Source organism: Haplochromis burtoni, unplaced genomic scaffold (genome assembly GCF_018398535.1).
Source record: "Haplochromis burtoni strain Fernald_Lab_line unplaced genomic scaffold, NCSU_Asbu1 Contig_31, whole genome shotgun sequence".
NCBI lineage: Eukaryota > Metazoa > Chordata > Actinopteri > Cichliformes > Cichlidae > Haplochromis > Haplochromis burtoni.
Genome location: NW_024582392.1, coordinates 1576985 through 1591536, shown reverse-complemented (window position 1 = coordinate 1591536; position 14552 = coordinate 1576985). Strand labels below are relative to the sequence as shown.

At 38.9% G+C, this 14552-nt stretch overlaps 1 protein-coding gene across 2 annotated transcripts in view; it reads left to right on the top strand.

The window, feature by feature from the left end:
- Positions 1 to 2867: 2867 nt before the first annotated feature.
- The window catches only part of LOC102313617 (formin-like protein 13), a 56285-nt gene continuing 44600 nt past the window's right edge, over positions 2868 to 14552 (top strand). Inside the window, exons 1-8 of one of the 2 annotated variants that reach the window (XM_042219307.1) lie at positions 2868 to 3127; positions 3789 to 3905; positions 5043 to 5114; positions 5738 to 5911; positions 6123 to 6280; positions 7630 to 7803; positions 8253 to 8835; positions 9131 to 9293. In XM_042219307.1, coding sequence (XP_042075241.1) covers positions 3056 to 3127; positions 3789 to 3905; positions 5043 to 5114; positions 5738 to 5911; positions 6123 to 6280; positions 7630 to 7803; positions 8253 to 8835; positions 9131 to 9293 — 1513 coding nt within the window. In that variant the 5' untranslated portion in view covers positions 2868 to 3055. The remainder of the gene's footprint in view (positions 3128 to 3788; positions 3906 to 5042; positions 5115 to 5737; positions 5912 to 6122; positions 6281 to 7629; positions 7804 to 8252; positions 8836 to 9130; positions 9294 to 14552) is intronic. The other variant, XM_005918952.3, reaches the window with a different exon arrangement.

Here is a 14552-nt window from a genome sequence, read left to right as displayed (position 1 = left end):
GTGATTTCCAGGACACTTTCCACTCCTTAGCAGGTGAATACAAAAACAGACTTCTATCACATTCTGAATATTAATAATCGGCACGTTGAAGCTCAAACACTCTTTATATGTTATACATATGATGCATGTGTTATGTTATATATACATATAAGCCACATGTATGGTACTATTTTACTCATAGTAGTCATGCAGTATTTTGAAATGATGAGATTATTAATGTAAGGAAATAATAATGATTATTAATGGACTTTAAGCACTTTATATTTATCTAACAAAAGTGGAAAGTACAATGACTTTTGTTGTTTTGTTCGTTTTTGACCACACCTACTCTGTGATAGTTTCTTAAACCCACCACACCACCACCAGGGATTTCCCTATAAGAGTTTCGTGAGCGGGCTTTCCCCAATGCAGCTGCTGTTGAACATTGTTTGTCTTAAGAGGCTGCTTTTCTCTTAAATATAGATGTAAAATATTTATATGTAACGTTTTTAAAATATCTATGACCAACGCGAGCTGCTTCTTCGCCAAATCGAATGAAACAGCAGCAGGTGTTACATTCTGTTGCGCTATACTCTTGCAATTACGGTACAGGTACCGTAAGCAGCCAAAAATCATTGCGACGTCACCACGTCACAGCACTGCGGTTTTTGGAAATTCCAGTACAGATTCCCTTTCAGTGTCCTGCTTTGTTCCCATTTTAAAAATGTCACCACTGTCCTGTAAATTTCTGAGGAATATGAACAGATTAACATTAACAAAACTAAATCTGGAATTTTTTGAAAGGTACTTTCTTCTTCTTCTTTTTTTTTTTTTACCCCATTTAGCTAACTCGTTTTACAGATTTCAGATTTACTAATCACAGAATATCTATCCATAGCAAAAAAGTACTTCTCATGAATTGTACTTTAAGATACTATAACTTGAAGGCGTTGCCCCCTTTTTTCCTATTTAAATGCACGGGGATTTGTGTGCCCAGAAAAAATCCCTGTACTTGCGCAAACTAATCATGTTCTGTATTCTAAATAGCCTGTTTCACTGGTGAAGTGATGAAGGTCTAGATACTGTCTTATCTATTTTGCCATTTATCCATTTATCTGTTTTGAAGCTTTTTTTCCTCTCCTAAACTGACTATAATGGATTTTCTTCATAAAACTTTGTTGTAGATAAAGTCGATGAGATGAACTTCATTATTTAAAGTTTTTTTCAGTGTGAGTATACTTTCAGCTATCAATTAAAAAAGTAAATATGCAGTAAAATAACTCTATTGTACACTAGCTCTCAGATAAGTAATTTGTACACAATACATACAATACAATAACTTTATTACATTATTTCTGATCATTTCATGGTCAGAAAAAAAGGTGCATGCATGAAGTTAGGCTTATGGTCTCTGGGTATGAATGTGAGATAGCTGTCTACCTCTGTATGTTTATCCTGTGACAGATTGGTGACCTCTCCAGGGTGCTGTTACGCCCCAGTCTAGGGGTACAGGAACGTAACATAAGAGTTGAAAAGATTGACCCCGCCCTGGTCCCCAAAACCATACACAGAGGAGAAACGATTTCTTAGTGAACAGTGGTTTATTGTTTAAACTGAAGCGTGACTCCGGGGTGAACAAAGGCCAACATAACAAACAAAACCAGCTTAATCAGTAAAGGAGGTGCTACCTAAACCCTACGTGATGAAAAGAACAAACAAAAGACAAATGCCACACCTAACTCTCTAACTGAATAAACAGGAGGAAACAATACAGAAAACAACAAGGCAGCTCACCCCTTCAGCTTCAGTGACTATTTACAAGAGAAGGCTGATTTACACACTATATACAAGCTCGATAGGTCACGAGAATCACAAATATCACAGAGTTTGGAGGCCAGGGTCAAGTCTGCTGCTGCTGTTAGTTGCTGCCCTGGGACAACTGCTGTTGAGGGATTTTGAAAGCAACCACATGAATAGGGGACCAATTAGCAGCCGTCAGCTAATCCAATCAGGGACCTGCAGAGACTTAAAGACACAGAACAAGAAACAGCCACCAAGACACATTATGGCCAGGGCCATGACAAGTGCACCTGCCTTTCACCCTGTGATAGCTGAGACCGACTCCAGTCCCCTCCCTGTGACCCTGAACTGGATAAAAGGAGGAAACTGGATGAACAATGGATGAAAAAAACAACACCAAAAAGCATAGCAATAGATTTATGAAGATTAAAACAATAAAAAAAGGAACTTCTCAGATGCAATCTCTATGAAAAGGAACTACAAAAAGAAAATGGTACAAAATGACATAAAATTGATGTACACAGCAAATAAACAGTACTCAAAGTTAGCTTTTAAAACTACAGTATAATGTTTGCAGTACAAAAAACACAATAATCATGTACTCAATAAACATGTGTACATAAAGACATGTGTACATAAAGACATGTGTGCAAACCTATGCAGGAAAAACACCTCACACTATGAATCCCAACCAGATGTTTACAGTCTTTGCACTGTGTGATTTGGAACTGTAAAGTTTTAAATCCTGTACATCTCATAATATTTTAACTTTTAAATTAATGAATACATATTTTCAAACCTATGCTATAATAATTCAAACAAAGTAATTCTTTCTTTGAAAAAAGGAGATACATTTTTAGTACTTTTATTGCATTTCATATGAACACTCAAAATTATGGGTTCCCTCGCACTCTCCAATGGATAGAAAAAAGCAACAGAAGAGGTAAAACCATGTCCTGCCAGTTAAGACATGTAACCTGCCTGGAAATGTATGCTATTTGGAGATAAAGTCTTTGTGCTGGCTGCTGTAGGTGTGGCTAAACAACCTAAGCAGGAACAAATTTAGCCTGCGTTGAAAGTGGGCGGTGGTAGAAGGAATCCTACAAATCATAGCACATTTCTTTTTTTCCCGCAGTCGTCAAGTATACCTCTGTTTAGGCTGCATGACAAACAAAACAAGACACAATACTGTGAATCTATATTTGCAGTAAAGGAGAAACGTCTTGCTGAAGTGAGAAACTGTGTAGCATTTTGTAGATAATCTAAACCAGCTAGGATGCCAACTTTAGGATCAAAGAGAAAAGACAACCCACCCAGGATGGAGAAGTACACTGGGGGCATGCCACAGGTAAGAATCAGCTTATGAATTAAGGAAGTGCCAAGCTCTTTCTGCAGATGAGTCATTAAATAACAACAGCTTTACTGTAATAGTGATTCTACAGAATAGCTGCCTTGCTTTCACTAACGTCACATGTGCAGGTCCACAGCAAGAGCAGACAATGCTCTGTTTTAGCACACCAGTGTCTCTTTAGCATTTTACTTCCTCAATTTTACTTGACTTCCTTTTTGATAGAAATTTCCCAAAGATAGGAGCAGACATTACTCAGAAGTGTGACAGTATGTTCCTGGAATAGACCTTTTAAATGGTTTCTGATAATGTTACAACACAATGGCTTATCAGTGTGGTTAGACAGACAGATGTTGGCATTGCTCATACTGCGATGCTGAGAAATCAGTGCCATCTTTATGAAAATCTAAAGGAAAACTTAAGCAGTGCACCTGTGGATAGTGCTTATGGTGAGAGCGTGACAGTTCTTTGCAGTGATATTAAATAATTTATTTTTCTGTGGTCTTTCAATATTGTCACTTTTTTAAAATATGAAGAAATAAATCACACACAGAATGCTTGTTTTGAGATCGGGATGACCTTTGAAATGTGGGTGAAAAAGGAAAGAAAATCAACCAGACAAAGATAAAGTCTTCATCTTTTTACATTTTTATGTTTTCAGTTGAGCAATGAGATGCAACTAGACATCCTGAACAAGGTGAAGAGTGGACAGTTATCAATCGATGACGCTCTGCAGCAGGCAAGGATGGACAGAGAACAGAAGATGACAGATGACAAGGTAACCCTCATTTTTACTAAGCAGGTACACGATTTTCATGGTGACTTCAGTTTGAGTGTGACATGGGTGTGGTTTCAATGTTGAAAACTCAAAAAATTTAAAAAAAAAGAAGAAAAAAAAGGGATCTTGTGGATAGAATTTGCATTGTTTTGTATTATGAGTCATGTGAAACAAGCTTTGACCATAATGCAGTAACATAACACAACACAAGATACCGTAAACAGGATCTGGGGTTCCCCATGTGTCCAGACCACCAGTTTGTGACGAGATGGAGAGTGAAACCTGCAGGTTTTCAGTTTTCCCTGAAAGTGTTTAAATATTCACTATACGTAGATATGTGTAGTTTTATTTCATGTGCTCAACACTAAACAGTTCCAGATGAGTGGGGGATTAAGTGGAGTGTGTCGTAGTTAAAGCTAAAGAAAAATAACAGTCAGTTGGGAATTTAAAGTAAACTTTCCAGGTTGTTGCTCCGTTTATATTAAGTGTATAATTTCATAGGTGGTTTTTTTAATAGCACAGATAAAGCTTAAATTCTCACAAATATTACAAGAAGTAAACGATCCATTCAAGACAGCCAGATATGGTTTAAAAGCAAACCCAAAATGGACTGTCTAATGTCTAATTCACCCTCTAATGTCTCTTCTTCCTGGATAATACCGTATGAGTGGAAAACAGAACAAACAATATTCCATGTAAGAATCAAATTATAAACACCAGCCCTTAAGCTACTGATCTAACTAACTAACTAAACTGTTATAGTCGACATGTCCCTGCAAATAACCAACATGCGACAGACACAGGTAAAGGAATGTAATTTATATGTAGATATACCACCAGAAACTTTGCAGATGGCTTTAAAAGTCTGATGCTGGAGTTAACCTGACTTTAAAAAATATAGTACTGCATCTTCTTCTGCTATTTATAAACGTTGTTTTGCTAATAAGCTGCAAAGCCTGCTGGATCAGTTCAAACACAATTTTGTGGAAGGTAGTCCAAGGGTTTAGGAAGAAACAATAATGCAGTGTCCTTGTGTAATCCAGTATAGTGTAATCTAGTGATTCTACATTGTCCTTAAGTGGTGATTTCCCTCTAAGTATTCATATATGTAATGTTGTTTATTGGTTGTTTTTGCAGGAACTAGAATCTCAGTACAACTTTAGCGTTTACAAGCATGGCCGCTACAGGTGGCAGAAACGGGTTTTACAGGTGAGTTCAAAACAAAAGCAAAAATCTTGCTGTAGGCATCCAATTGCATAACAAATGAAACAGGAATGTAGACCATGACCTCAGGCTTCAGGGTGCTCTTAGCTCTCTGAGGTGACAGAGCAACCCTTAACATGGTCAGCTGCGTGCTCTGGCTGTACTCCACCCACCTGTTGTTGAGAGGCACCAGAGAAGGAATCTTTAAGGGAGGGGGGGCTTAAGGAGAACAGGGGCTGAAGAAGGTACAGGTACAAGATGATGAAGGATTATTTTACACTTTGAAACATGCAAAGCTCCTCTGGCAGAGTGCAGTAGTAAAAAATTTAACAGGCAATCCATATAAATGTAGAGGCCGAGGATTCTGCAAGTTCCAGATTCTCTCTTTCACACACAAAAATGTTAGCATTGCTAACTAGCACTAAAGATAAAGTCAGGCTGGGCTGATGGGAATTGTACTTGTCGATTTGTGTAATCTAATGTAATGACCAAATTAGATTTTTTACATCACGATGGTACATTACTGAAAGCAGATTAATCACCAAAGCGAGGCAGTAATAAATGTTTTAATGCCACACAGTGCACACTTCAGACATGCTCATTTAATCACTCACATTGTGAACATCCAGATTGATTTCAGGACCAAAATGGTGTGCAGCATAGAGAAAGGAATCGTTAAGCGGCAACTTCCCTTCTCTATTGTCAAGAGTTGTGATGATGGAGAGGGTTCCAGGTACTCTATTTCCTTTAAAGGACATCATGATTATGAATTGGAGGCCACGTCGCTGGAGGATAAACATAAGGTGACAATAAGATTGTTTCACCGAGGCAATTTCTGCTGAGATTTACTGAGATGTGATTATTGCTCTTTGAATTTAGACTCTTGATTGCAAACACTTAAGCTATAAAAATAAATGCAAAACAGCCTTGCTTTTACTTTTATACCATTTCATATCATTCATTGATGGTTTCACAGTGACTCTTTTCATTCTCGTGATTCTCTCTTTCGAGCAGATGATGGAGCTTGTCAATAAGATAATTTATAATAACATATACAATGATCATGGAGAAGAAAATGCAGAATCCCAAGAGCAATCTCAGGCACCACAGAGCATTCGAGAAGGGATGTTGTTGCTGCACAGAGGAGGCTTGGCATCATTTAAATGGATGAAGTATGTATGTCTGCTTATTATTGAAGCATTGCTCTCACAAAACAGCCACAGGACAGTTTTGACAGTTTTGTTAGTCATGAGACGTTATTTGTCAGTAATATTTGACGGCTACTAGTGTAGAAGTCAACAGCTTAAAACATTAATTTGATCTTATACTGGGCCTTGACATAAACCCTGAGCGATCTCAACCCAACAGAGCATGATTTTCACTTTAAACTGCACAGAGACAGAAAAGCAAAAAGCCTCAGTTGATGGTGCCTGAAGCATCTCAAGTGGAAACCCAGCGTTTAACGATGTTCATGGGCTCTACATTGACTCCAAAGAATTTTCATTCAAGTATTTAAAAAATCCTCATAATAATAATTATGTGAGTTTGGACAAGTACCTTTGAGCCTTCAAAAGAGGGGGACTTTGTATAAGTACACTATGTGTCATTGTCAATAAAGTTATGGTCATAACTGTATATGTGTGGCGAGGCGTGATTGCAGATGCCGCTCAGGTGCGTCCGCCTCCCCTACAGCGGCACCACAGGCCACGTCCCACCACTTTATTTTATGGAATAAAATCAATGTACTGCATAATTGATCCCTTTTAATAAACTTTGAATCCTTGTAGCTCATGCTACAAGCTAATTCTAGGATAGTTTTGAGTTTCTTAAGTTTACTTGAGTTTTATTTCAGTTTTACAGTCATACAAAATGATTACAGTATTTCTGAACCCCGAAATGTTTATCCAACCAATTCTAGTCCACAATCCTCCTTTCCCCATTGCCCAAGAACGTTGGATCACTGCATATGTAAATAAAGTTTAATCAAAATCATATTTGCAATTGCCTTCCTCTGCCCTACAGCAGAGGAATGAAAAACGAATCCTTTTGTGCCAGAGTCAGCGCATTCAATTAATCTAGGAATAAGGAGAACATATTCATTACCAGAGAGCAGTTTTAAGTACATTCCTGAAAAATGCTTTCATTTTGATTGCTGATGGAAAATTGATACAATCTTTGAGCCAGGTGTTACATTAACTCGCTTCTTTTCTCGAAAGCCTCTTATCTGTTATCTTCGGTTAGAAAAGTTCCTCTAACTGAACCTTTCCTGGATTTGAGCCTACAACTGGCTCCTCCTCTATGTTTCTTCATACTTGACCCATTACTAGAAGGTATTAGCAGTGAAGTAGTAGGCAGATGAGCTTATCTTAGAATACATCCAGGCTGGGTATTTTATATTTCTAGCTGCTGTTTTATATTTTTTACATTTCTAATTCTTCCAAAACAGTAGACACCGGTAAATTGCATACATTATGATATATCTAAAGCTTACACTAAACATGACTCCTCCATTTTATTCCAGATACGAGGCCCGGCTCCATCCAGGACAACTAACGCTGGTCCCGTTGAGGGATGGCGAGATGACACTCTCGGTGCCTGTTTCCACTGTGATTCACCTGTCAGACGGTGACACCAGAGTGCAGAAATGTAACGACTCTGACACTTTCAGTCTAATCACCCACAAAAATGAGTACCAGTGAGTGAGTTTTATTAAGATGTGGAAATATAACAAAAGCAAGCAGCTAATGAACTCTGTCACACCAGCTGTATTTGTTTGTGGGGCGACTGTGGCGCTGGGGGTTGGGAAGCGCATCTGTAACCGGAAGGTTGCCGGTTCGATCCCGATGGCGCGATATGGCAGCCTCACTTCTGTCAGTCTGCCCCAGAGCAGCTGTGGCTACAACTGTAGCTGCCTCCACCAGTATGTGAGAGTGAATGAATAATGGAATTGTAAAGCGCTTTGTTAATTAATTATCTGCCTTGCACAAGTGGGTATTCTCGATCAAAAGTCTATTTGTGTAATGTGTTCATTTTTACTGTAACAGTTTGAGTGATAATATCATAAAAGGAGTCTGGGACTGTTAATTACCACACTTTTGTCATCTAAATAAGAAATGCTAGTTAGGTTTTGCTTATTTATTGCAGGTTCAAGGTGCCAGATGAAACAGTTGCCCTGGGGACTGTGCAACAGGAACGGGATGCATGGGTGAAAGCTATTGACAAACTGTGTTCAGAGTGGAAAAGGAAGTCCAAGATGTTCATGGAACAAAAGTCCTTTCGACAAGTGAGCATAACCGAAGACACAGAGGACAACGATACAGATCTCGAGTCCAGTGGTGAATTCGGTGCTGGCAGCATCACTTATCCTCCAGCTGATAATAAAAATGCAGATCCACCCCTGAGTGATGGAGATAATTTATCAGCTCAGCAAACCCATCCACCAGCTGATCACACAAAGCCTATTCCTAAACCTCGCAGGAGGAATTCTCCCCAAATAATCCCACCTCAGGTCTCATCACCGCCCTCTCCCAGTCCGACATCTCCCACCTCCCCTCCATACAGTCTCCGTGCTATCCTTCAGCCCCCTCCCGCAGTCCCAGAGTCTCCTGCCCAAGAGGCAGGGCCTCCCCCCCGAAGCATCCCAGCTCCTCCACCTTTACCCCTCAACCTAAATTCAAAAAAAGCATGCACCAAGGCTTTCCACTGGGATCTTATTGGCCCAGACAAGGTAAAACTGTCTCCATTCATTACAAGTCATTGAATTATCATATTTTCAGAGCCAAGTATAGCACTTACAAAGGCTCCCATTAGTGTGAGTCTTTCATATTTAAATGACATGTTTTATTGTTTCGGCAAAAACAGAAAGGTCAGTTTCAGCTTGTTTTTTCTTCATTATTGCTGCGAATTGTTCTTTGTTTTGTCTGTCAGTTATTTCTTTCAAGTGCTGTTCTTTTGTAATATTAACATTGATTTCCTCATAAAATTAAATTGTTGCAGTACTGAATTCATTTGTTTGTTGGCAGATTGCAAAATCGTTCTGGATACAGGAACGCATGGGGAGGATTGAAATCGACACATCACTCTTACACAAGCAATTTGCTGTTAAAGATCTTCGGACATTTGGTGTCGTTGAGCCAAATAATACCCAGCATATTATGCTGAACCAGAAGATTGCACACAACTTCAGTGAGTACAATAAATATGTCTATGACTTTTGACGTGAAGCTGCTCATAAATATTGCCAACAGAAACATATAATTTTCAGCATTTTAAGAAGAAGATTAGATTTCCTCTGCAAAATAATAAGTATAATTTCCAAGCTGTAATGAAAAGCCATTCTTCCGGATTAAGTCAAATAAAGGAGCTTATTTCTCCAGTGAATTAGAAATTAGAACATGTGTTTACACAACCACCAGAGGGAAGCACTACACAGAGAGAGCAGCTTCTCTGCAGAAACAGCATTATTGTCAGGAGGTCCTTTGAATTTTTAATAAATTCGATTTTTATGCCCAGTTAAGAGAAAGCTGACCTGACAACTTTCTTTCAGGGTTAAAAATGCTGCCAGTATTCTCTCTTCAAACAATAGTTGAGACACATTTTGTGCAAAGCACATATATGATTTGTATTTGTGTCTGCAGGGGGCAGTATGTCACCAATCCAGCAGTGACATGACTGCCCATGGACTCTGCAGAGTGATTGTGGACTGGAACATATTCTATTTCTCATCTAATGGCCTTTCACTTTTGATTAACTGAGTGTATGTGGCTTGTATATTTCAAGAGCCATGCCAGGGGAGAACATTTCAGAAGCTTCCTCTCACAGGTCCTCCAAGTAGCACAGTTACCGTGAACCGATACAGATGTGGTGGTGGGCTGCTAAATGGAATCAGCATGAATGTGCAGACTGGCAACATAATTAGAGTTCACATATTCATAAAATATGGATAGGGGATCTGAGCGACAACGGCAGTGATTTCCTGCCTTGATACAGAATACTGTATCAAGGGCTCCTCCCTGACCTGGAAACTTTGATTCTGTCAGGCGCAGGAGCTGAGAGATGAGAGCCCGAAGGCAACTCAAGGCCATGCATCTTTTTGCTGCTAGCTTTAAAAACATTTGAAGAACAAGGAAAAGCATCTTCCTTTCAGTTCCTATTTATTTGGTCCTATTAATACCACTATTGAAAGTGTCATTTTTAATACAAAAAATTAAAAAGTTCAAACTGTCACTTAAGTGACGATAAGGCGATAAGTATATTCCCAGGAAAGAAAAGTGGTTGTGCATGTGTGTTTTAGTTTTCTGTTACTGGATTATAGTTATTAATACAACTATGTATAAGTGTAGAATATATATGAAAGTCTGCTGTAGTCTTCATGATGTTGCATATTGGTTTGTGAAGCCTTGATTTGAAACTGTCACCAGAAGTGAGCACATATGGAGAGGAGAGTGAAATGCTAACTATAGCAAGCTTGTCTGTAAGATAGACACAGATACCTGCTAATTAGTGCTAATCAGTTTTGGTCAAGCTACTTTGAAAAAGTAATTAGTTATAGTTGCCAGTTACTTCTTCCAAAAAGTAACTTGTTACAAATGAGTTACAATATTATAAAAGTAACTAATTACCAGGAAAAGTAACTTTAAAAAAAAGTTTAAATATGGAAAATAATTTTGATCCCATCTTAAGTAAAATACTAAAATATAAATTAGTAAATATACTTGAACATACTAAAGTGCATATTCAATTGTTTATTATAAAACTGAATATATAATTGAAGTAAATAGGCCCTTTAGTCGAAGGAACTAACAGCAAACACTAAACACTAAAGTACTGGGTATCTACGTATTTGGAAAAAGTCTTTCTGCTTGGTGGGCCTACCCCTCCTTGGCCGGTATCTTGGCAATAAGAGACTTAAAGAAATCTGACTAGACTGTTGACAAAGGCAGCATCAGTCTTTTTAACTCAGTCTGTGCTACAGATGTTTGCGGAGAAGAGAAACCAAGCTTAGACTGTTAGATGGCGTCGCTCCATCTCTGTTATTTGCTGAGCTCACGATAGCCTCACCTGGGTTTGGTCTGCGCCTGCTAGCATCAACACCGTCGTTATTGGTGACCAGCTTTGTTGCAGCTTTGACATTGAGAGGTGCAACAAAAGTAGTCGAATTGCTTACAGCTGATGTGGAAAAGCATTTTGTTCCAGGACATAAATCCCATTTCACATAGAGATTCTTGACATTTCTCTCTTTGAGAGAAAAATAATGTCTGGACTTCCACTTAAAAAAAATGCTAAATTTGAATTATCTGGGATCTCCATGACTGTGCCTCTGTCTGTATATGTTTGTATGTGAACACTCGCCCAAGTCTACCTCTGGTTGGTTTACCATGAATACTTCACTTCATCAGCAGCACTCATGCAATTGTTTGCCCCCCCCCCCCAGCTCCCAGTAGGAGGAAGACGGCTTCAACCCATTGTGTGCTAAAAAATAGTCATGTGTAAAGATAACGGCATTGTAATAATAGAAAAAGTAATTAGTTAGATTACCCATTACTGAAAAATGTAATGTCGTTTATTTTAATGCCATTATTCCCATCATTGGTAGCCAGTATGGTAACCACTGATCTATCAATCCCTCTATTTTCTGTGCAGTTTAAGTAGAGATGCCCCACATAATTACCTGAAAAACAGTTGAGAGGTACAGTTCAGTAAATACACTATGAAACTTTATTAGATGCACATTATTAGGGTTGGACTTCCCGTTACCTGAAGATCTGCATAGATTCGACAAGGTTGCTGGAAACATTCCTCAGACATTTTGGCCCATATTTACATGATAGCATCACACAGTGGCTGCAGGTTTGTCAGCTGCACATCGATAATGTGATCCATCACATCATGAAGTGCTCTATCAGACTGAGATCTGGCAACTGTAGACAGCATTTGAATGCAGTGAACTCACTGCCATGCTCAAGAAACCAGTTTGATGTTATCTAAGCTTGGTAACGTGTATCATCTTGCTGGAAGCAGACATTGGAAGATAGGTACATGTTACCATAAAGGAATGGGCATGATCAGCAACATTCCTAGTGTGGTGGTTAAACATTTCTTGGTTGGTACTAAAGAGTCCAGAGTGTGCTAAGAAAATGTCTCCCACACTATTGCACTGCCACTAACAGCCTAACTTTCGATTCTATAATCTAGTAATTGGAAGGTTGGTGGTTCGATCCCTGACTGCTTCAGTCTGCATGCTTAAGTCAATGGATCCAAGATTTCCTGCCGTTTACACAAAATTCAAACCTTCCCAGGCATCTTATTTTGTCCGGTTTAGGTGAGTCTATGTTAGCTGTAACCTCTGTTCCCTGTTCTTAGCTGACTGGTGTGGTCTTGTGCTGTTGTAGCCCATCTGCTTCAAGGTTCAACGTGTTGTTTGTTCAAGGATGCTCTTCTGCATATTTATGTTGTACCGAGTGGTTATTTTAGTTACTGTTGCCTTTTTAACAGCTCAAAGCACTCTGGCCATTTTCCTCTGACCTCTAGCAGGAACAAGGTATTTTCTCCTTGATAACTGCTGCTCACTGGATATTTCCTGCTTTTCAGACCATTCTCCAACAGCTATGCCATATTTAAAGTCACTTAAATCACCTTTTATCCCCACTCTGAAGCTCAGTTTGAACTTCAGCAGGTCGTCTGGGCTAAATGCATTTAGTTGCTGATTGTGCAAAATTTTAACCTTTATAAAATTCTAAAGGGTGACTTAAAAAAAATCACCAATTTTTATTTGGTAAATGAAATGTAAGAATAAACGTGTTTATGTAACTGCAAAACATCATTTTTTGTGCAGCAACTTTGGTTTCAGTTTTATGACTTGGCTTTGGCTTCATCTCACAACACTGGATGTTGTGGCTCATCTGTAAATAGTATTTTATGGTCGCAGTGGGTCACGGTGGAGCCAAATTTGACACTTTGGATCTATATCAATGCATTTAAATTATTGTATTGTGTAAGCCTAACATCTGAACTGCAGTGATATATGAGTAACATAAAATGCTAATACCGAAGAAAGAGCATCTTGAGAAGTAATGGTTAATTACCTTTGCTGCACTGCTGCATTTTGTATCTGACTTTGAGGCAAATTTTAAACACTGAGTTTTGTTTTTGTAATTTAGAACAGACTTAGTCCAGAGGTGATTTCTGCCTGTTTAAAAACACATGATCTCCACCCAGATACATAAAACGGAATAATTTGGGAATCAGACTCCTCTTTCCTTCTGTCCCTCTCTATCCCATAGCACCCGTCCCTGCCGCCCCCGACACACATGCACACATAAGCGACATGCCCCTCCCGCTCTTGTTTGCATGCTTATCACCTGCCTAAATTCATGCTGTTTATTCGTCTCATATCTCATTCTTCGCCAAACTATTTATTCATCTGATCCCATTAAACTGGGAGCCAGTGTGCATGCAAAGTCTCACTTTCTTTTTACAAAGCCAGAAACACCTCACCTCAGTAGACAGTGAGACTCCACCTCAATATAATAACATCACAGATATGTGATCAATAATTAATTAACAAACCCAGAAGTGATAATTAGCATCAGACATACATTGGCTCCCTTACTGTATCCACAGTGTCTTTAAAAACAGTGCAGTTACGCACTGAGGCAGATGGAACTAGACAGCTTGAGCAGGCAGTTGTGTTACTATTGTTTTGTGTTTTCGAGGGGTTTAATATGGTAATCAGCATGATCCTTATGGGCAAGCCGGAACATCAGCTGCATCTAGCGTGCATAGAACAATGCTGCATTGATCTGTGTACTTGTGCACTGCATTTAAGTACTCTACAGAAATTCAGTAGACCCTTCACAGCAAGATTGCAGCTCATATTGATTTTTTTTGCATTCTTTTGAAAACTATCTTTAGAGCACATGAAGGACGCTGATACAAGGTTTGTCTGTGAATATGTGTTAGGAATTTCTGAACGCTAATAGCCGTGACTCCTCTCTGGATGCCAGCACAATGTTTAAATAAATTATAAAAGATTCTGAATGTTATCATACAGAATAGTTTATTCCCAGGTCAAGTGTTGTTTTTGATGTGAAAGATGGACCCACAGCTTTCCTTAGGTAAATGTATCAGTACTCTTTGTAGTGTGTTGCCCAGTTGCTCCTAGTGTCACGGCGGGGTGCGCCGATGTGCGTGGAAACAGGACCCAAAAGCAGATGACGACGAGGAGTAGTAAGGTTTTAACAGAAAGGTGATGCTTTATTAAGATGACGGCAGGGAATAAACCAGGAAACCAAAACAAACTGGCAAAACACTAAGAAACAAAACACTAAAGGTACTAAGACCAAAAACTATAACTATGACTGTGGCGAAAACTAAGACTAAGGTCAAAATAACCAACACCCAATGTGTTTGTGTACCACTCTGCATTTAATTGTTAGTTGTTAG